This window comes from Manis pentadactyla, chromosome 12 (genome assembly GCF_030020395.1).
Source record: "Manis pentadactyla isolate mManPen7 chromosome 12, mManPen7.hap1, whole genome shotgun sequence".
In the NCBI taxonomy this organism is placed as follows: Eukaryota; Metazoa; Chordata; class Mammalia; order Pholidota; family Manidae; genus Manis; species Manis pentadactyla.
In genome coordinates, this window is record NC_080030.1 from 29,220,458 (window position 1) to 29,243,630 (window position 23,173).

Genomic DNA, 23,173 nt, shown 5'->3' on the forward strand with positions numbered 1-23,173 from the left:
CATTTATACTCGTGACACTCTGGTCATCGGCACAAAGGCACAAAACTCATAGGATGAGGGAATGTACATAAATTACAAAATGGCCCGAGCCTTCTACATGCCAGCACACCTTTGGGACAGCCTGAGTCCATCACTAATATTGACCCACATGGCTGTGACTCTCAAAGACCCCACGGCCCCTGGGGGTACAGTGGGAAGAGGTAAGGTTTTATGTGGCACATTCAAAGGCCTTATGCAACTTTCAAAGGCCTCCTGCCACTGAGAACAACCGTTCCCCCAAAAAGTTCAAGTCTCAACACTATTTAATGGCTTTATAAATATCCTGATGACAAGACAGGGACAAATGCGAAGTGTCGTCCTTGCCAGGGAAAACGACTGCATCCTTCAAGTCTGGCAGAGCCACAAAAGGTCGGTGTGCCAATGTGGCTCGTGTCCGTTGCAGGTGACTCTGCAGCAGCTGACCCAGTCCCACCGTGAGCAGCAGCATCATTGAACAGTACCTAATGGGAAATGCCAGAGATTGGTTAGAAAAATAACTCAGTCATACACAGGAAAACAAAAGTTTAAAATAAAGCAAAACACCATTAAACTGCACAAAGTCTCCCCAACTGGCTGCAGGCACTGGTAGGAACTGACCTGTGCATGGTTAGGGAGAACATATCTCGGAAACCTGTGACCTGGAACCTTTGTGTCCTCCCCCTACCCGGAGGCTGGGCATCTGGTCTAACCTCCAAACTGCCTCTGGGGTGGAAGTCAGCGAATCACAGCACTGCCACCACTCCTGGATTCTATTAACATTCAGTTCTGTCTTCAAAGCCTGTCCCAGATCTCTCTTATCTTCCTCAAAATACATCTCTCTGTGACGTGAAACTCAGATAAAACAAACTCTTAAGTATACCAAAAAAGAAAGAAAATCACTTCACTAGCAACCTACTTGGGAGGAATCTCCCGCGGGGATGCGAAGCCGTGCCATAAGACGTTCCGCAGGTTGAGTCCATGCGGGGAGCCCATGAAGACCCTCAGCACGTTCACCTGAGGGGGTAAGAGCAGCAGACTGCGACCGACCATTACCCACCGAATGAAGCAACCTAATATTGAGACACTGGCCACTTTCTTCTTCAGAATGAACAGCACACAAAGGTGTAAAATGCCAGGCGCACTGTCCACGCACCCACTGCTCATTGCCCGCGACAGCCTCTGAGGAAGGCACTACTACACTTGCCCTGTGCAGATGAGAAACGCAGCAGCGTAAGGCCATGGTGTCAGAGGACCCCAGGCTATACAGGGGCTGAGCCTGCCCTGGCCGTGCTTTCATACTAGGTACCAAACGTGCCTAATACTTGGAAAAAATAAAACAGAATGTGATAAACAGGAACTCCACAGGAAGCGTGTGCTTGTGAGTGATGCACAGAGGGCTGTGGGAAGGGCCCAGGCCTCCCCCACGGAGGCTCCAGCCCCAGGGCCTCCACTGCTTGGCTGGAGAGTTGAAGCTCAGCATTCACTGCTCTGTCCCTCCCTCTGTAAAGGGAAGACACACCCGGGATAGGGATCCTGCTATGGGGCTGTAGTAATACACTTCTGCAGGTGACCTCTGGACGCCTGTATGACCTCTTGGGAGCACCACACTTCAGAGGAGATTCAGAAAAAAATGGAAGATATTCAGGGACTAAAAGAATTCAAAACATCACATGAGAAAGAACAGCTGAGCCTGCAAAGACTCAGCAAAGGAGTGAAAGCTGTCTTCATACGCCTGGAAGACTGTTGCTGAGAAGAACAAACACATGCTCTGAATTCCCAGCCACACACAGGACCAAGCCAGAAGGCGGCGCCAACTCAGTGCCAGAATGGTCACCAACCAGAACAACGGTCCCATGCTACTCCGGGAAGCCTGCACACTCACGTCAATTTTTAATACTTTAATATCAAGTCAATGTAATGTTAACAACTATAATATCAATAATTTAACATTAAGTTAACTGCTCATACCATCTGGACAATCAGAAATATATATGTCAACTAATTAGTAGAATCATCTGGAGACTAAAAGGGACTGCGGCCCACAGGCACATAACAAGAACAACTCTAAATAGCTGAGTGCTTAAGAATTCAGAGTAACAGCCACAAGTCTGTACTTCATCTTCAAACCATAATGCCCACCAAAGAGCCATCTTTAAGCTGACAAGCAGAAAGGATCAACCATCAAAAGTGGGAAAGCTTTACGGGAAACAGATTTCTTCTGTGAAAATGAGTCTAGCATGTAATGGAGTACATAGCCACTGTATCATCCTGGTGTGGCAGGCTCAGCTCTCTCAGAAAGTCGCCTACAGGTTATTGGTTAGTCCCAAACCATCTTGATCATGTGGCCTCTGGAAGATTTTTTAAAAAGTATATAGCTATGCATGTTTTTTAACTAGCATTAAAAATTTTTTTTCACTGTAAGTCTGAACAGTTGCAAAGGGCATAACTCCCCACATGTTAAAAATACTGTTATTTTAAAATACAACTAGACTAAAAGAGTGTGATAAAATTTAGAATAAAAGAGTATAATAGCATGCTTTAAGGGCTGACATTTTACTCTAGAATACGTTAGTATTGTAGTTGTTCATACATGATTAACAAAAGTAATGGACTTCAAATTGTCCCTCTGACTGGCCCCGAGGCTATCACACTCTAGGTCATCACACCGGAGGCCATCACATGAGGTCATCACACCAGAGGCCACTAAATCACACTGAGACTCAGGGCAAGGGATGGGTGTCTTTTGGTTGGAACAGTGGCAACTTTGAAAGGGGAGGCAGGACAGGAGAGAATGCTTGAATCACTGACATAATGAATCTTCTTCTAAGGCAGCATCAACCTCCAAGACACAGGGCACGGCCACCACCCCTTGCTTTGGGCAGTGGCTGCTCTACCAGTCTGAGGGGAGCAAGCTTACCACGGGCTGCCCGAACACCTGTGTGAGCTCTTCAGACACAAGCAGATCTCTTAAAAGGAAGGGGCATTCCTTCCCAATCAGCAAAAACACCTAAAATTCAAACAAAATTGTTAAAAATTGCGTTACAGTGAGCCACATGACATTCAGAAAACACCACTAAAGCAATGGTTTGTACAAATAAGGGGAGAAAAGTACTATAGACACCAATGTTTTGATTTCATAATCACTCAAAGAAATGTTTTAAAAAATTTGTGCCGAATGATCATATTTTGTGGGACAACAATAACTAGAATCAAGAAACCCAAGTGCAACTGTGAAACTTTATCGTTTAAGTTCTTTAATGGACCAACAAAGAGAGTCCTTGCGCGTACATCACCCAAGGCCCGTTCTAGACAGGAGGTCAGCTTCATCAAACTGAGAGAAATGGCAGGAGACTGACGACTTCTCAAAGCATCAAAAATTTCGGGAAATAACTGTTTGGAATAAGACATATGTTAGAATCTTTGCTCAATAAGATATATTTCTCAAAAGAAATACTCTAATAACAATATTACTAATGAAATCCAAACCTCTAAAGAATTCAATTGACATAACTTTAATGACATTTTTGGTGTAGGCAAACATTTGCTACATACATACAATATCTAAAGAATCAAGAAAAATACTTTAATATGTAAGAAGTTTTCTCAAAATTATCTCATTTAAATGTTTATAGAAAGAGTAAATCTGGCATAATTATCGATTGAAAGTCAAATATTTTGACCTAATCTTATTTCCCATTTTCATTAGCTCTTAAAAATAGATAAATACAAGGCTGCTCAGCCTGCCACTTACGATAACTACTGCAAAGGGAGAAGGGGTGACCCTCTACATCAGGGAATTCAAAGTATTAGAATTTGTTTTTTTACAGTTGCCACTCTATTGCAGTCATCTGATGTGCCAAGTGAAATGGTTTGTTTGAACCAACCAACCAATCAAACCAAAGTTTGGGTGTGACCCCAAACTACCCCTCCTCCCTCAATTCACCCCAAAAACCACGCCTCCCCACCGACAGTCTCCTGGTCCCACTATCTCAAGAATGCCCTACTATCTGTCCATAGTGCTCCTTTTTTCCTGGGGGTGCCCATTTTTCTGTCCCTGGATCAGCCCCCATTTGCCCAGCTACCTCCTGAGCCTCCGAGCCTGATAACACAACCAAAAAGGACCTTCCTTCAAAGGACGTGTTCTCAGCTCAGGCCTGGAGACTCTGCAGGACAGTTCCAAGTATCCCTGGCAACCCCCAAGTCTCTGTCACAGGTGGGTGGCCCAGAGGACAGGGAGACCCCTTTAAAATCAGCAAGTAATGAGGGCCTCTGAGTGGAATCTGCTGTTTTATACCTAAAGGTGTTCAAAAGCCAAACCTGTGGAAAGTGTGTCCACTGGAGCCACGGTGCACACTGGACTTCAAACTGCCCCCTGGTCAGAGACGACAGGTGTGAGTGGACAGCCTCACACACAGGGCCCAGCAGCCTCACGCTCCCCCGGTAATCCAGATCCTGGGCTTCAAGGGTAAGAAAACAAGGTTTAGTACCACAGATCCGCATCATGTGATGAAAAATGTCTAAATCAAAGAAAAAGTGCCCTAATTATAACACTTCCACAAAATCAACAGCCAGTTCATAACTGAACTCACAAAAGACACTCAAATGCTACTGGAAGATTACAAAGGGCTTATCTGTTTATGAAAAATACATCGACTATAATGTGGGAGGGGGGTGCGGGGAGGGCTGTGCAACACAGAGAAGACAAGTAGTGATTCTACAGCATCTTACTACGCTGATGGACAGTGACTGTAGTGGGGTTTGTGGGGGGGACTTGGTGAAGGGGGGAGTCTAGTAAACATAATGTTCCTCATGTAATTGTAGATTAATGATACCAAATTTAAAAAAATAAAAAAAGTACATCTACTGTCAGGAGAATCTGGAAAATACAGAAAGGTTCGAACAGAAGAAAAAATATTTTCTTCAATTTCTTTACCTGTAAGTTTATATAAAACCAGTTTCACACTGTGTATGTATTATTTTAACCTGGTATATTTGACATCATCACACTGTGAGGTTTCCAGTGACATTAGTTGTTCTAGAACATATTCACAATGCGTATCTTTTATTGTTTAATTTTTTTGTTAAGTTTTGGGCTGAATATTCACAGGGCTCAGGATCCAAAAATGTAAAAGGGTGAAAGTCTCCCTCCGGGCCCCCCAATTCTCCTTCCTGTAAGACCTATTACTAACTCCTTGGGTCTATTTGTACTTATACATATTCAAGCGAACAAATACACACTCCTCCTATGTTTTCACTTAGTCGTACAACTTAGATTCCTGTCACCAGGAGGATGGGCCTCCTTCCCGCTCACCACTGCAAAACATTCCCGCATGTGCATCCTTCCTGGTTTACTGGCCACTGCCTGACATCTGGCTGTTCCAGTGTCTTTTCTTTTTTGCTATTAAAACTGCCGCAAGGAATAGCTTTGCACAAACACACTCTCACATGTGTCGGTGAACCTTACAAATTCCTGGGAAGGAACTGCTGGGTTACAGCACCTTTATTTGTAATTTTTTTACAAGCACCTTTATTTGTAATTTTTTTACAACTATTATTAAATTTCCCAACCCATATCCTTTCTCCAAAAATTGTCCAAGAACACCCGGAGACATTTAAAGTAACTGTGTAACATATCCCCAGTGATCCCTGCCCTTCACTGGTATGATTCTCTTCCTTTCCCCCCCACCTAGACTGCTCACCACGAGCAGAGACCCACACCACACATGGATCCTCAGCCCTCACTCTTCCCCACCCAGCTTCCCACACTCAGTTCCCTTGGTCCAGCCTGGTAACTCTTCTCTGGCCTCAAGTCCCTATTTCACAAGGATTCATTTCCTCTTTTGAGTTAGGCCGGTATTATAACACCCTCTAACCAGAAGCAGCAATACTAGGAAGGGAAATTTTACAGGTGAAGACCTTTTAAAAGCAACAGTATTGACAGATGTCTGGGGTGCAGAGAAAGGACAAACCTGACACTGTATAAATTGCACAGTCTGTGATTGTCTTCCAGCATACTTCACCACTCTGAGTTATAATACTATTGATGTCACAATTTTCTTTGACTTCAAACCCGAGTTTACAGATCATATCATACACTGAGGGTGAAAGATACGTGGTAATAGGATCCTCTATTAGTATCTGAAATATAAAACATAAAAGATATTGTTTAACAGAGGTAAAAACAAAGGAATACTTATTATTATTTAAGTCACAAGAAAATTCTGACGTACAGAATTTACTCAGGCAGGGCTACCATTAACACACGTTCTGGGTATCATGAGAGCTGTATGATTAAAACATTGTGGTAAAACATTAAAGATAACTTGAAATGTGGAAAAACATTTCAAATAAATGTTTTTATATCTGAAGATACTTATGATGATATCTATTAAGACAGAAGTCTGCAGAGTTCAGCATGTCTTATTCCTGCTAGTATTCCTTTACCATCTCAAAGTTATTAAAATACACAACTTTTAAATGGGGAGTGGGACAGCAGAAAACCAAGCATAATGAACTAAAAGAGAAGTGAAAAGGATGCTTCTGTCCCCTAAGAGAAAAGGAACTGTAAGATCCTAGGTGTAAAAAGCAGCAAACCGCACTGCTTTTCCATGAAGGATTAAATAAAACCAGATGCCTTGTAATTATCTCCACACTACACTGAGATCATCTTATAAACTTGCCAGGAAGTAACATTCTGGGTCGAGAGCAAACCTATCTATTTGATGGACTGAGTAAAGGGTGTCTGTGGTCTAACATGAGGGATGAAGCCCTGGCAGTATCCAAATTCGGAAATGGGCCAGTTAAAGTCCCTCCACCCTGCTCAGTATCACCCTGTCCACTCTTCTCGTCCCTCAGGACCCTAGAAGCTTCATCTCATAATCTCCACCTTGCCCATGATCCAATTTTCTGCAGATGCTAGAAGTTAAAATATTGCCCAAGAAACTTCGGTGAAATATCCTGTGATCTCTGTAACTGAGCAGAACACATTCTGCTCAGCCAGTCAGGACATTCGAAGGACAAAGCAGGACAGCAGGGCAGAAAGGGACTTACTCCTGCCACCTGCAGCCTGAGGACTTCCTGTCCACTTCCTGTTCCTTTGAGAGGGCCCTCAGCAGCAGATTCTGGTCTGCAGTTTCCCATTACAAGCCCAGCTTCACCACTGCGCCCCCACCAGACACCACCTCATGTCCAGCACCTCTTCTTCAAACGTCTGTTTCCCAGACCTGCCCAGACCCCCTTCTTGTCACTGAACAGCACAGCCTCCACCTTAGATGTCTGAGTTCCAGCTATATGGGCCTCCGCTATGTCTCTGATCCTTCCCTTAGTTCCCTCAGGGGTAGGGCAGAGTTGCCTCCTAAAGCTGCTACCTCCATGATACTTCTTATCCTTTAACACACCTAGTCAGAAATGTAAACCTTGTTAACTCTTCACTTTAAATTCTCAGTTCAAAGACTAGTATGGTTTTTCTCCCAACTGACACAGAAATATAACTTTAAGGGTTACTTTCACATCCAAAGGGACTCCTTGCACTTTAAAAAGCATTTGAACTCTAAATGAATGAGCCCTACTTCTGGAGTGACAGATGGCAGGCAGAAATATTTTTTAATAGCCCATCTACTCCTCTAGTAAAGTGAGCCCTGGATATGGCAAGTGAAGTTTTTTTCTTTTGGTGTAGATGCCCTGTCAGTACAGCTGCCCCTCAACTGAACTGTAAGTTCCTAGAGCACAGAGACTTATACAACACTGTCCCCAAGACACAGCACAGCCACCTGTGCACAATACAGGAATAATAAGAGTCAACTGAATGATCAGCACCTCTTACCCTGGGCTGAAATATACTCTTCCAAGTTCCACAAACTTCAGCTTTTGGGAATGAACCCCATACTGTAACAACAGACACACAGTTCTAGTATTGGTCTTCTAGGTTGACTTTTAAGTACACACTCTTGGACAAAAAAACCACACTGTTCATTAATGAAAAAATCCAACACCAAACCAACAAACATTAGGCATGCAAAGTTTGTCCCACATGACAATTAAATACGTTGTCCTGTGTATTACAGCTATAGACATGTCTGTCCCCCTTCTGGAAGCCAGGAACCCTGCACGTGCGTATGGATGTTGTGTGACCAGCGACACCATTATTCTTTGACACTTCTGGGTCATGCCCAGGGCAACACGGGGTAGTACAAACGGCCTGTGCTGAAAAGAGTTTAATTTGAATTCTTCCTCAAACTCTTCCTACCTCTTGCCTTGAAAAAGTTACTTAACATGTCTGAGCCTTGATTTTAACTATAAAATGGTGCAAAATACTATCCGTTTTTAGGGTTGCAGTATCCAGAGATAATACTTGAGAAGCACCCCGCACATAGTACTAAGAGTAGGTATGCCTAAAACTGATATTAGTTTGATATTTAATGGCCAGAGGAGAAAAATGAATAAAATCCTTACTATGAGGCAACCCCCACTGAATCTGATCTACAGCGATTGAGGCTTTATGATTCAGTTTGTTACCAAAGTAGCCTAAAAAAGTGGAATATAATTTTAATTTAACTTAAGGTAGCCACCATTACATACTACACGCCCTCCGTTAGGGGCGAGGGCCGCAGGGCACACGCTGAAAGCAGCCCGCGCTTCTCCCGCACGACCCCACCGGGGCCTGCAGCCGCCAGACGCGGGCTGGGAAGCGCGCTAATTCTTCACGGCTGGCGGGGAGCGAGGAACTGACGCCACCTGGGGTTGGAGGCGCCAGGAACGAGGCCGGCGCGATTCGGGGCGGGCCCCGCCGCCCGACTGCAGCCGCGGATCAGAGGCTGGCGAGGACGACATGCCCGGCGGCGGCCCTGGCGGGCGAGCATCCCACCAGGACTCATCCCGCCGGGGCGCGCACCCTCGCCGCTCCGCCGCCTTCCATCCCGCTCCCAGCGCCCGACAGGCGCGCTCAGGAGCCTCGGGGTTCCACGATCCCCGTCATACCTCCATGACTTCCGGCCCCTGGCCGTCCGCGCCGCGGGATGACGTGCGCCCCGCCCACCCCTACTGCGTCGCACTTCCGGAGCAGCGCAGGTGCGAGACTTCTGCTGTCGCGGGAAGCAGCGGAGGCGTTAGGGGCGTGATCGCGAGGCGCTCGGTGTTTAGCGACGCGGTGCTATGGAGAAGCGCGGCGGGGGCGGGAAGGTGGCCGCCGGCCCGGACAAGCCGCCGCCGCTTCGGAAAGAGAGGAGGCCCAGCATGTTCGACAAGGAGGCAGTGAGTGCGCAGGCGGCGGGGCTCCCCGTTTCTCCCACCCGGAAGCAGAGGCGGCGCTCGGGGGTCCCGGCACCGCCAGGGGCCGGAGAGGCGCCCAGAGCGCCCCCGGCGCGCTCGGCAGCGGGTCCCCGGGAGCCACCCGGCGCTTCCCTGCTGTTCGCAGAAGTCCACGTGGCGCCGCCGGCGCTGCCGGCCACCGAGGACAAGGACCTCGCGCACCTAACAGCGGCGGGGTGTTTTATAGTCTTTAAAAACAGCCTCGGTGTTTGAGGAACGTACAGGGGAAAAAATGAATACATTCAGCCCATTAACTTCGTGTCTGAGATTAATGGAAAATGTCACCTGTTGGTGCGACGCTAGGTTTCCCTGAGACCATAGTCTGAAAGCCGTTGTTGTAATCAAAGCTCCAACTTTTATTGAAACTTGAGATGATTTGTCAAAACTGTAGTAGAGCTGAGTCTAGAATCTGTGTTTGAGACTCCGTCCACTTGTCTGATGGTTTCTTTTCATACCTCCTTCATGGGACTGATGATTGATAGGGTGAAGGAGGGAAAACAGGCAAAACACTAATTTTTAAAGGTCCTAACACATTTCAGGTAACAACAAGAATCCTCAAAAGAAGTCATGGCAGTGTTTGAAGTTCTGATGACAGCTCTTTGGTGTCTACATTTTACAGAGGAAAGAACTAAAGGAGTACAAATAAACAGGCCAAGTTCAGAGCAAGACTAAAAATCTTAATCTGTTGGACTTTAAATTTCATGCTCCCAGAAACTCTGCTGTATTACCTGGCAATAAGTGTAAGTAACAGGTCACCAGCAGTAAACAAAATTCTGTATTTTGAAGCAGACAAACTTGCCTTCTTAAAAATTAATGCCTACTAAAGGTCAGAATCTAAAGGGAGGCACACAGGTACACTTGGTATACAGGCCGACATCCGGGACCGAGGCAGTTCTCGCTTATTTGATAAGGATATGATCGATCATAGCTGTCTAAAATCTAGGCTTCTAGAAGTAAGAAATTTGCATAGCAATAATTGAGAAGAAACAGAAAGGATCCCACAAATGCTCACTAAATGTGCCTGAGGGCAGTTAAGTACACCAGTGAGTCAGTTCAGACTTTCCCAAGTTCCTGAACATAGAAAAAATGAGGACACACGGTTAAATCAATGTAAAACACTTTTACCTGTCCTGCATCCATTTTTTTCCTTCCAGGAATCCATCTCAATTTTCTTTTGGAGAATTAACTCATCCTCCATTAGATAGGAGTCTTGGTGGGACTGTCAGTCACTTTCCTTAGCTTTGTGGTGTGGATGAGAGCAAAATTAAGCTAATTAGATGACCTCTTCCTGGAATAACACAAATGGCTGAGATTAATTCAAGTTGAGGATGTCACATTGAAGAGCCTCACATGTGGTTCTTCAGCCTTCTCTTCCATTCCCTGAGCTACCCCATAGCTTTCCAACTAATTATATTTTTGCTTAACTAGAATCAGTTCCTATGGCTTTCAACCAAAATGCCCAAAACCTTAAACAGATAATTAAAAACTGAATGGTTCATCTCACTTGGGTACATGCATTTGAAAATCTTAAATACTTGCAAATAGCATGTAGAAGTACATTAATGTACATAGCATCCCATGACCAAACTCAGTTTATTCCAGGATTATAAGTAGACTCAATATAAGGAAATGCCATTATCAGTAGGTTAAGTCTTTAAACTCAGGTTTTAGGAAATGTCAAAAAATTGATTATATTTAAAATCTAGTCCTAGTTTTTAGAAGTCAAAAGGATTCTTAGTAAAGGGATAAAATGCTCTTCATACAGAGCATACTAAATCACAAGGCCAATATTATATACAAGGAAGAAATGGTAGAGATGCGAGATTTCAGCATATTAGAATCTCTTATTTTTAAATGACACATAAATGCCCTATTCCAAAGGGAGTCATTTTAGTTGTGAGCCACTGTCAATGGTGTACTGTAGTTGCATCACTTGAACATATTGTGAGGAAAAAGATTACCCTAAAGGAGCATTTTCTTGATAAAGAATTTGGTTTTAAGAGATTTGGGGAGCTAATGAGGCCTTTGTTCCGCAACTAAAAACAGTCTGACAAATGATCAAAATGTCCGATTTGTTTCTGATGAAGGACTTCTACTTGGAGCCACCATGGAGTAACTCCAATCAGAAATTCCTGGAAATAACACAATTCATGAAACATTTGTTTCCACTGGTTAGATGTAAAGCAAGTCAGGATAGTGATACTGAGAGTGGAGAGACAGGAAAGGTGAGCACTAAGAGTCCCCCTAACTTCCTGCTGGGTAGCATATTCCAGCCCACACCTTAGGGAGAGGTCTCACTTGGGTACCAGGGTGGGTCAAGGTGGTATGAGTCTGCAGAGTATTATGAGAGGAGAGAGATGTACAGATAGTTCCAGAGATGGGCGGATAATTTTCCTCATGTCTTCAAGTTAGTGCATCACTGTGTCTGGTAAGAAACCCCCTCTTGCCAGAGAAAGAATCACACAAAAGGACAAAAACGTCACTGGATTCACAAACCTGTTTTTTTCCACCAGTAAGAGTAGAAAACCATGTAAATCACAGGGCATTGCTTAAAGTGCCAAGAAGTGTATTGTCTCCGTGACTGGGGTGGGGGGTGCCCTATACGAGATATCTCTAGGCCGGCCTATCAAAGCTTAAAAACGGGCCTCGAGAATTAACCTGTTTCCAAGTGACTACGTTTTAAAGCTGAAGAATATAAGAATACAAAAACATATAGCAAATAGGAAAGGTTAAATTCACAATGTTTGATGTCCAATTAAATATTAGCAGACCTACAAAGAAAGGAAAACTCAATCCAAAATGAGAAGAAACAATAAAAACAACCAGAAATGATTAAAAGATAGTGTAAAAGGACACTAAAGTAGTTATAAAAGGTATTGTATTAGACTCATTTTCAGCAAGTTAAGGCAGTTATATAACAGTATAAAAGTTACTATATTCTGTATTTTCAAGCATGTAGAGAAAAGATTAAGCATGTTAAATCCAAATCAAATTTCTACAAAGTACAATGTCAGAGATGTAAAATTAATTGAATGGAATTAGCAGATTCAGCGCTGCAGAACAAAGATTTAGTGAATTTAGAGACAGCCAGCGAAAGTAAACCTAAAAAAATTAGGAGACATCATTGAACTATAGGAAAATTTCAGGCAAAACATTTATTCTTCAGTTTTGCATCACAAAGTGAGAAGAAGATAAGGGACAAAAAATATTTAGAGAAATAATGGATGAGAAATTTCCAAACTTCATTAAAAGCTATAAAACCATGAATCCAAGAAGTTCAATGAACTTCAAGCACAAAAAATGAAGAAAATTACGCTGAGACATAATAGTCAAACTGCTTAAAATAAACATTTTAAAGTTTAAAGACAAGTAGGAAAAAAACATGAGAACAAAGTTAAGTAAATAGGAACAAAGATGAAATGACAGTAGACTTATCAGAAACCATACAAGCCAAAAGACACAGGCATCTTTACTGAAAGATACCTTAAAGTAACTTAAAAGGGGAAAACCCGTCAGCCAGACTCCTATACTCAGTAAAAATGTCTTTCAAAAACAAAGGCAAAATAATGAGCTTTTCAGAAATAAAAGCTAAAAGAATTCATCACAAAGCTACTATTAGAAATGTTTAGGTCCTTAAAGCAAAAAAAAATATGATACAAGATGTAAATTAGACAAAGCACTGAGAATGATAAATACATTTTTCCTTATTTTAAAATATTTAAATATAATAGATTAAATCAAAAATAATATTTGTTTGGTTTATGTTATCTGTAGAAGTAAGATGCATTGCAATACTAGCACAAAGGCCAGAGGCCTGGAGGAGGAAGAGGAAGGACACCATGGTAAGGCCCTTGTGCCACATAGGAAGTGATGTGATGTGGTGTGAAAGGAGGCTGGTAAGCATAGCATACATCATAATAAGCACTAAAACCACCACTAGAAAAGAATAAAGCTAATAGGCCAAAAAAATGAGATAAAATGGAATCATTAAAAATACTTAACTCAAGGATGCACAACAAAATAAAGGGAACAAAGAACAGATGGGATAAATATGAAAACATGAAGGATTTAAACACAACCATGTCAACATTAAATGTAAATATTATGAACACCCTGGTTAAAACTTTAAATGTTATGAACACCCATCAGAGATGGTCATACTGATTATAAAAGCAGATGCAACTATATATCTGTATCGTTCAATAATTGATAGGACAGGTAGGAAAACTAGTAAGGATATAAGATATTAACAATACCATAATCCAACCTGAACTAGCAGACTATTACACAATACTCCATGCAACCACAGCTGAACAAATGTTCCTTAGTGCACATGAAACATTGCTACAATAGAGCATGTCCTGGGACATAAAACAAGTCCCAATAAATTAAAAGGATTCAAATCATACAAAGTATGTTCTCTCGTCACATTGGAATAAATTAGAAATCCATAATAAAGCTATGGATAATTGCATATTGTCTGAAAACTAAATGACACACTTCTAGTTAGCCCATGGGTAAAAGAAAACAAAACAAAATATTTTAAACTGAATGAAAATCAAAATTTGTAGGGTGTAGCTACAACTGTACATGCACACTTTGGAGATATTTGGGATTCAGTTCCAGACCACCACCATAAAGCAAGTATTTCAACAAATCAAATGAGTTGTTTTGGTTTCTCAGTGCACATAAAGGTTATGTTTATACTATACTACAGTCTATTAAATGTGCAATAATATATCTTTAGAAACAGTGCATATACCTTAATTTAAAAATACTGTATTGGTAAAAAGTGCTAACCATCGAGTCATCAGTGAGTCAATCTTTTGCTAGTTAGTGGAGTGTCCTACTTCCACGTTTATGGCTACTGATGGATCAAATTGGTGATTGCTGAAGTTGGGGTGGCTGTGTTAGTTCCTTAAAAGAATGAAATTTGCTGCATCTGTTGACTCTTCCCTGCACAATTTCCCTGCATATGATGCTGTTTGATAGCATTTTATTCAGTAAGTTTAGTTGGAGTCAGTCCTCTCAAAACCTGCTGCTGTTTTAGCAACTTAGTGTATGTAATGTTCTAAATCTCTGTTGTCCTTTCAATGGTCTTCACAGCACCCTCACCAGGAATAGATTCCATCTCAAGAAGCCACTTTCTTTGCTCATCTTTAGGAAGTAATTCCTCATCTGTTCAAGTTTTACCATGACAGGCAGCAATTTAGCCATATCTTCAGGCTCCACTTCTAGTTCTCTCTTGCTGTTTTCCCCACATCTGCAGTGACTTCCTCCACTGAAGTCTTGAACCCCTCAAGGTCATCCATAAGGGTTGGAATCAACTTCTTCCCAAACAGTTAATGTTGATGTTACGAGCTCTTCCCATGAGTCATGGATGTTCTTAATGATATCTAGAATGGTGAATTCTTTCCAGAAGGTTGCAGTTTACCCAGGCCCATCAGAGGAATCACTATATATGGCAGCTATAGCAATATGAAATGTATTTCTTAAAGAAAAACTTAGAAGTAAAAATTCATAGTCATAAAAACCAACATCAAGAAACAAGAAAAATCTCAAACAACCTAATGTTTACATCAAGAAAACAACAAATGAGGCAGCTAACTTCAGTGGTGAAATGCTGAATGTCAAAAGCATGGAATAATGTATGTACCAAATCAACACACTTTTGTTATCTTTTCAATTAAAGGCTTGTGAATGTTACCTAAATAGTTACATTTATTTAAAGAGAATAATAATAAAATAATGAAACAATGAAGGATAATATCTTCATGACCTCAGAAAGACCTTCCTTGCACACATCTCCGCCACCCTCCATGGAGGCCACTCTGGTTTCCAGCTCTTTTATGTCATCCCTGGATATTCTGAATACATGCATGCGGATTTGTGTTTGTGCATATTTGCGTTTATAGGTAAATAGACTACAGCTCACTAGCAAGGTGGTATTCCTTTTCCTTTTACCAAATGAATAGCCAGGAGCGAATCGGAGGATCTAGGATTTGGCACCTACATTATCATAGAAGTCTATCATGATGGATTTCCAGGTTGGGTGGCAGCCTTGTCCCGTCACGCCAGGGCTCTTAAATGTGAAACTTCATTTCACAATTTAAAAAGTAATTTCTCTATCACCTCACACCAGTAAGGATCGCCACCATCCAAAAGACAAACAACAACAAATGTTGGCAAGGTTGTGGAGAAGGGAACCCTCCTACACTGCTGGTGGGAATGTAAATTAGTTCAACCATTGTGGAAAGCAGTATGGAGGTTCCTCAAAATGCTCAAAATAGACTTACCATTTGACCCAGGAATTCCACTCCTAGGAATTTACCCTAAGAACGCAGCACTCAAGTTTGAAAAAGACAGATGCACCCCTGTGTTTATCACAGCACTATTTACAATAGCCAAGAAATGGAAGCAACCTAAGTGTCCATCAGTAGATGAATGGAGAAAGGAGAGGTGGTACATATACACAATGGAATATTATTCAGCCATAAGAAGAAAACAAATTCTACCATTTGCAACAACATGGATGGAGCTAGAGGGTATTATGCTCAGTGAAATAAGCCAGGCAGAGAAAGACAAATACCAAATGATTTCACTCATATGTGGAATATAAGAACAAAGGAAAAACTGAAGGAACAAAACAGCAGCAGCAGACTCACAGAACCCAAGAATGGACTAACAGTTACTAAAGGGAAAGGGACTGGGGAGGATGGGTGGGAAGGGAGGGAGAAGGGTGGGGAGAAGAAAGGGGGCCTTATGATTAGCATGTATAATGTGGGGGTGGCACAGGGAGGGCTGTACAACACAGAGAGGACAAGTAGTGATTTTATAGCATCTTACTACGCTGCTGGACAGTGACTATGAAGGGGTATGTGGGGGGGACTTGGTGAAGGGGGGAGTCTAGTAAATATAATGTTCCTCATGTAATTGTAGATTGATACCAAATTTAAAAAAAGATTTTTAAAAAAGTAATCTCTCTCCCTCCCCCTCCCCCACCTCTCTCTCTCTCTCCCCTCTCTTGTAGTATGCACAAGTCTTAAGAGAAAGACTGAGAGAGTCGTTTCATAGTGTTCAGTATGTGGAACCCCTGTTTCATGACTCAATCAGTGACAGAGGTAAAGCATGGAAGAGCACCCTGGCAAGATTAAAGTTTGCCAGTTTGTACAGAATGGAGCCGTTGAAAAAGTTCCAAGCTCATTCAGTGGAAACTAAAGTCCAGCAGATACTAAGTGTATGTTGATAGATATGCATGACACCAACATCTTAGCTTTGGGGGTTTGATAATCTCAAGATTTATGGCAGTATAATTTTCCTGATTGATTTTTTTGTAGCATTTATCTCTGAAACATGAAAGTGGCTTGTAGTCATACTCAGTAATCTTCACATTGATGCTATGAGCTGGATTAAAGGGAATATTCTTTTGTTATTTCATTCAACTCTTAATCATCCATAAATTACCTCTCAGGTTCCATATTTCTCCTACATATTGGAAGAATGAGTTTAAAAAAGAACATACTATGTATTCATGTGTGAAAAATTGGTTCCTGACTACTTCAAAACATCTTAAAGACCCACTTGTGCACAAACTGCCTTCATCTTCAAGCTGACTGGAATCTAAAATTCACTTAAGACAGTGTGCGAACCAGTCTAGTCCAGAAAAGCTGCTTCAATTTTACAAAACTAATATTAATACCAATATTATTTATACTACTTTCGGCATCTGAGGGCTACATTGCTCAGAAAGAAATAATTCCCTTCACCATCTTCCCCAATAAAGGGTCAAACGGAAACTTCTTTAATTGTAGGAGTTTGAGGCACCACCTTTTCTGAATCCCCTTTCCATCTTTGCTCTCTAGTCTGAGCACCAGACACCCAGGAGATTTCTGATGATCAGATTTCTTTTGTGGGACCCCATATAGCCTAATCCCACTCCAGGAGTGTTTTAAATTTAATTTAAAACTAATTCCCCCTCCACTTTATGAGGTTCCTTCAGTAACAACTAATGGGAGACAGCTACTATGAAAAAAGCATAAGTGTAATTTATTTTGTATGAATGATTAATAACCCTTAAATCATATCAAATTGAATTATTTAAATGATTTAACCTTTATTAATATAGAAGAATAGTTAAGAGACCCCTCTCGAGCCTCCCTCCACTGCAGTAGAGACATATTTCCAAACTGAACTGATTGTCAGATGATATTTGTTAAAGATACTATGGCTCATGGCTTCAGGAAATAAAGACATCCAGCTCAATTTAATACAGTAAAATAATTACCGATTACCTTCTACTCTGACCTAAACACTAATAGCAAGCACTTGTAAGAGTATACATTTTGGTGCATTTCTTATTCAGCCCTAGCACATATGCCAAGTTCAAATGTATTGCATATAGAAGGATTTCACATTGTATTTACATATGACAACATATAGAATTGTGTTGAACATAACGGGCCAGTAAAGCTCACTGGGTATGTAGGTAGACGCTATGGATCATAATAAGGCCAGAGATTTTCACTAGGTTCTGGGACCATTGAACATAGTTAGAAAAACAGAAATAATATATACTGAAGGAGCTTGGGGATATCATCCTATAGCAAGTGCTCATTATTTATTAAAAAAGTGCTTGAGTAGACAAAGCCTGGGATCTGTTAGGAAATTCAGAAGAGAAAATGGATGTTGCTAAGTGTCTGAAAAATAGAACCACAGACAATGTCTGAGGAAAATAAATACCTCTAGAACCAGTTTCGATCCAGAAGCATTCTAGAAGGGAACAAAAACTAAAAAAAAAGGCAATTTCTTTGGTTTTACATGCCTATAAAATTAGCTGGTAGGAATACATCTGTTATCACTAGAACTCAGAACATAGGTTAATTTATCATGGGTTCAAGTCAGTCAAAGGCATGGCTGTCTGCTCACCGGATGGTCCAGGTCCGCTCCGTGGTCCCCATCTGTCTCCCCCTAGCCATGCACTAATTCATGAATAAACGTATGAGAGACTTTTGATTTCCTTTGCATGCTCCTGGAAGCCACAGGAAAAAAGCAGTTGAGTGAGAAGCCATAGGGAGAGGGTCAGAAAAAGTGGGCTTTAATTTGAGGAGCCTGAGGAAGATGGTAATAATGTGATGCAGGCTCTGGGTCCAACCCTTGCTCTGGTAAGCCCAAATCTGAATTTTAGCAAATATGTAAATTTTTTAAAGATTTCTTTTCTCTACCTAATAATTCCCAGAAGCTTTCTTTTAAAATTCCCCCATGTTTCCCTAATAACTATCTGATAATTTAGTAAAGGGCAACTTACAGCTTAAGAGTTGGGAATGAAGAAAAATTGAACATGATTTAAGAAACAAATGTTCTTCAAAAATTGTTATTGAAATAAACTAAGTACAACATTCATTTGAAATGACATGGTTGGGAATAGGTGTATTTTTTGAAGTTGTATGTATTATTTAGACACGTTTTCTACTTGAATTTTTATTTAGAAAATATTTGGTTTGAAAATTAAAATATTCTCTTAATTTTTTTAAAGGAAAGTCTTAAAGATGTCAAATATGATGATAAAGTCTTCTCTCATTTGTCGCTTGAATTAGCAGACCGCATATTGTTAGTAGTCAAAGAATTTGGATACCACCGGTATAAGTTCATTATAAAAGTACTATTTATTCAAAAGACTGGTCAGGCAATAAATGTAAGTATCCACTGAGCCAGCCTTCATTGGTTGAAATGTAAGATCTCTCTTCTCTAAGGACTTGGTGTTTATTGTAATGTCTCCAAGGCACTTCAAGATCCTCTTGAGTAAAAGGATACTTCTGTTTAATATATTTTCTTTCACTGTAAATTCTTTGAAAAGTGCTAACCTAGAAATTGCACTTTTCTATTAGTAACTTATTAAATTGTATGTATACCCTTTTCCTACCATTTTTGACAAATTAATATCATTTAATAATTAATAAACCAGTAAAATTGTTTTGGGCACTAATGGGTGTTAACACAACTATGATATATGGACCATGATTCTCGAGGAGTTTTTACGCTAGTCAAAGAAATAAGGCAGCACAGTTTATAAAGTTTAAGAAAGTAAAAGATGCGGCTAGAGTAGCAGCCTAGGCTTTGGGTCCAAGTGTCCTGATGTGATCCTGGCAGCAGTGCACTGCTGTGACCTGGACGTAGCCTTTTCATGTATCAGTGGGGATGATAAAACCTACTTGCTGGAGTTGTTGGGAGGATAAAATGAGATTATCTGTTTTAAAATCCTTAATGAGGTCACCAGCACAGAGTCCTCAGTAGACGTAAGGTCATTGTCATTAACAAATGAAAATGCAGTACCGATGGGCTGTGCAAGTTTCCTGTGCGCTGGGAGAGGGTGTGTGTGCGCCCGCAGCGTGCAGAGCCCCGGTGCGGGGGGTGGGGGGGAAGAGGGCTGCACAGGCAGAGGGCGCTGCCACACAGCAGGCAGCCGGATGGGGGCCTGGCCCCCAGGGAGATGAGGGGCCGACGCACACCACATACACACTTAGGAGGGGGGAGGCTCCCAGATGGTGACAGGTGCTCTTCCAGATAATTAAGGCGGGGTGATGTGACAGTCACAGAGCCACTCCTTGGGATTGTCTAGAGACAGGAAGACCCTCCTGCAGCTGAACAAGAGGAAAGCAGCTGTGCCGAGATCAGGGAGAACTTACAAGGGTACAAAGATCCTGAGCCAGGGATCGATTTGCTGTGCTTGATCTATGGCTGGAGTGGGTGCCTGTATTTAGACAGCATGACATGTATCAGATAACATCACTGCACAGCAAACCGCCCGAGGGTCCAGCAGCCTCAGACCACAGCCAGTTATTTGCTCATCATCCTGTGGTCAGCTCAGCCTGGATTAACCATTGGTTTTTCTGCTGGTCACACTGATGTGCTCGCAGCCAGCTGGTAACATTTGGGCCTGGAGGTCCAAGGTGGCTTTGCTCATGTGTCTGATGGCTGAGACGCTGGGGTTCTCACCTGAGCCATCATCCTCCCATGACTGAATGGGCTTCCTTCCACTGGGGTCTCCTCAGTGTTCCAAGAAGGTGGGGAGCAGAAGACCTCTGGAGGTCTTGCCTGGAAGTTGCACGGTGTCACATTCCATAACTCGGGGCAAGTGCCAAGGCCAGCTCATACTCAGGGGTTGGATGACCACCTCAGCCTCTCGAGGAGGGAAACCGCAAAAGATTTTTGGCCATTTAAGATCTACCACAGGAAAGTAGGCTGCAGTCATATCACTTGCGGCATTGTAAGTAAAGTAAAGGAGTCAGGATTTTCACTAACAGTCTGTGTGTATAATCAATGCCATTTCTTCCTTGCAAGACAAGGACCTAACAAACTTTCAGTTGAGTATCTTTTAAGGTTGGGAAGAGTAATTCCTTATCATGGGCTCTAACACAGCAGAGTAGCAGTGTACGCAGAGCTACTAGACCAGCATCACAGAGGGCTTCCTGCTCCTACCCTTGCACACTCTGCTGAGGCGGCCACTAAGGTCCAGGAAAAGAGAAGGTGGCCCAGGAAGCAACATTTTTAAGTCTTTTCAAGAACGGGAAAATTGGACAAATTACCTTTTAAATATACCTTTCTAAGATACTAAGGCATCTTAAAAAAATCAAACTTGTATAGATATAAAAATTACCACTTAACCTGTTCAATCTGAAGTTGACCTTTTTAAACTGTCTCTCACAGATTGCCAGCAGGTGTATCTGGGACGTTGCATGGGACAGCTGGGTTGCAGCTAAACATGAGACTGAGACTTACCTGGCACTGGCCTTAGTGTTTGCTCTGTACTGTGAATAGCCATCTCATGCGCCTGGAGCACTTCTCAGCTTCTCCAAGGACACAAACCTGCAGGCTTGTGAATCCGTCACTTAGGTTGCTGTGTTTTTATCTCCAACTGGAGCATCTTAATTGTATTCAAAAAAATAAAAGTTGGATTTTTACTTTCATACTTAACATTTTATTACCCCAAAGTATAAAAGTACTTACAAAAGTATAAATACATAAGTATATGATTATTTGAATAGATGAATGCTTATAGTGGATTACAATATGGGGAAATAGTCATTCTTGTTAGATTTAAGAAAATTAGAATTTGCTATAAAAAATTAGGACACAAGCTTGTAAAGTGTCAAATTAAGTAAATGTTAAGATAGATTTTGGAAAACCTCTAAAGGCAGATGGATTTGAATGGTATTTTAATACACTGTATGCATTCTTTTGAAAGGAATGACCAAGCTTGAAAGGAAGACGTTAGCATATTTACCCCTTCCCTAACAGATAGCTGCCTCTCCCGCCAAAGTGCTCACAGATGTGTGTCTGTTAGTCTGTTACTTGGCCTGTTTTTAGGTGCAAGAATCAAAAGCTTAACACGATTGTCTAAAAAAAAAGGGAAATGTTATTGCCCAGGCATTTGATCAAGGATCCATGTTTTTTTCTGTCTTCTCAGCAGACATCTATGTATGTTTGCTTAACTTGATAGAATTTAATCACATTCCAGTGACTGGGCTGGTCCTCACTCACTCCTGGGACTGGGGCCAGAGCCCACTTCCCTGAAGCACATGGCCAGGAGATAGAGGCGGAAACTGCAAACCGGAGCTCCTCTGGTGAGCAGGGCGGGCTTGGGGGGGGGCCACGGATGATGTCTGTGGTGATCCATCCCATGTTCAGTCACAAGCAGAACAGGAAAAACCATGTCACACTCAATGGACAGTGAAAGTCCCTGTCAGTTGAATGATCTGTAAACTGGAAGAGGACTTGTCACAGGACACACTTTTCTTCCCTTATGTGTAACGGTTGGGCAGTGCAGATGGGACTTCACAGTACCCAGTTGTAACTCCTTGCAATTTTTCCCACACCAGCACAGACACCAGAGTTGTGCAAAGAACAGGGTCATCAGTGGCTAACTTTGGCCACAGAAAATATTAGGGATACAAACTTATGACATAGTTAAGAGCTGTGTCTTCCTGATGGGAGAAATTAGTTGTGAGACATATTGCCTAGTATGTGAGAGACTGCCTTGTAGATACAATTGTTTGTAAAAATGAGAGTTCCGCTTTCCTCCTAAGGTCACTCTGGGAAATAAGTTAGGGGATATATAACTGTCTTGCCAATGGGTTTCAGCCCCCGGTAAGTTCGCTATGGACTTAGTGTAACCAAGGCAATGACCGTAGAACGTTTCTTTGGGGTGAAGGGGTTTATTACCCGCTTGTTCTCTGGCGGTAGGTGGGGAACTAGCGTCCCTGCCTCTGCCCAGAGCACTGGGCGAGCTCTCTCTACAGCGCAGTAACAGCTTACCGCCTAGGGGTGTGGAAGCGGCAGCTCAGCAACAGGCCAGTTACATCGTCAGGTGGTTTAAGTTCAGTGAGGATCCTGGCCATGGGAACCCCAACTTCTCCACGATAACCAAGCACGTGGGCCCTGCCCTGGAGCACACCCAGCCTGGGTGGGATGTCACCTCCTGCCACTCGGCGGGGTCTCCAGGCGTGCCGGCAGCTCTGCTTTCTCTGGCTCTCCTCCCGCGCCCCGTCCACCCCTGTTTTCTACAGACAGATTTTTGCGGTGACTGGGTTGTACTGCCCCGCTTCGCCGCTGCCGCCCTGCCGGCCGGCCCGGACCCCCACGCGCGTTCGGCAGCCCCTTTCCTCCTCCGTCGGGTCCCTGCTTTGCCGCGCGCGTCGAGGCCGCCTCGGGACGCGCTGCGCGGAGGTGCGGGGCGCGGGGTGGCGGCGCAGGGGCCGCCCGCCGGCTGGCTTGCGCCGGGCCGGGTGCCGGGGCTGCAGGCCGCGGGGCTCCCGACCCTGGCGGCCCTCCCCGCGCCGCCGCCCTCCTCGCC

At 42.7% G+C, this 23,173-nt stretch overlaps 2 protein-coding genes across 6 annotated transcripts in view; one reads left to right on the forward strand and one right to left on the reverse strand.

Annotated features, from left to right (window-relative positions):
• Positions 1-8,986, reverse strand: part of ERMARD (ER membrane associated RNA degradation) — a 28,904-nt gene extending 19,918 nt beyond the window's left edge. Inside the window, exons 1-7 of the mRNA XM_036926448.2 lie at positions 8,752-8,986; positions 5,988-6,156; positions 4,336-4,475; positions 3,307-3,408; positions 2,936-3,025; positions 935-1,032; positions 364-500 (exon numbers count right to left, since the gene is read on the reverse strand). Coding sequence (XP_036782343.2) covers positions 364-500; positions 935-1,032; positions 2,936-3,025; positions 3,307-3,408; positions 4,336-4,475; positions 5,988-6,156; positions 8,752-8,847 — 832 coding nt within the window. The 5' untranslated portion in view covers positions 8,848-8,986. The remainder of the gene's footprint in view (positions 1-363; positions 501-934; positions 1,033-2,935; positions 3,026-3,306; positions 3,409-4,335; positions 4,476-5,987; positions 6,157-8,751) is intronic.
• Positions 8,987-8,996: 10 nt separating this feature from the next.
• DYNLT2 (dynein light chain Tctex-type 2) lies at positions 8,997-21,268 on the forward strand. Of its 5 annotated transcripts, XM_036926458.2 has the most exons (4): positions 9,023-9,267; positions 16,355-16,561; positions 18,857-19,015; positions 21,028-21,268. In XM_036926458.2, the coding sequence occupies exons 1-4, from the start codon at positions 9,169-9,171 to the stop codon at positions 21,136-21,138; spliced, it is 576 nt and encodes a 191-aa protein (XP_036782353.2). In that variant the 5' UTR covers positions 9,023-9,168; the 3' UTR covers positions 21,139-21,268. The 5 variants fall into 5 exon arrangements, 2 of the variants coding, with proteins under 2 accessions (XP_036782353.2, XP_036782352.1); XM_036926457.2 differs by lacking the exon at positions 18,857-19,015 and having other exon boundaries at positions 9,030-9,267; positions 21,028-21,263; XR_005032865.2 differs by lacking the exon at positions 21,028-21,268 and adding an exon at positions 14,431-14,972 and having other exon boundaries at positions 9,097-9,267; positions 16,355-18,995.
• Positions 21,269-23,173: the final 1,905 nt, after the last annotated feature.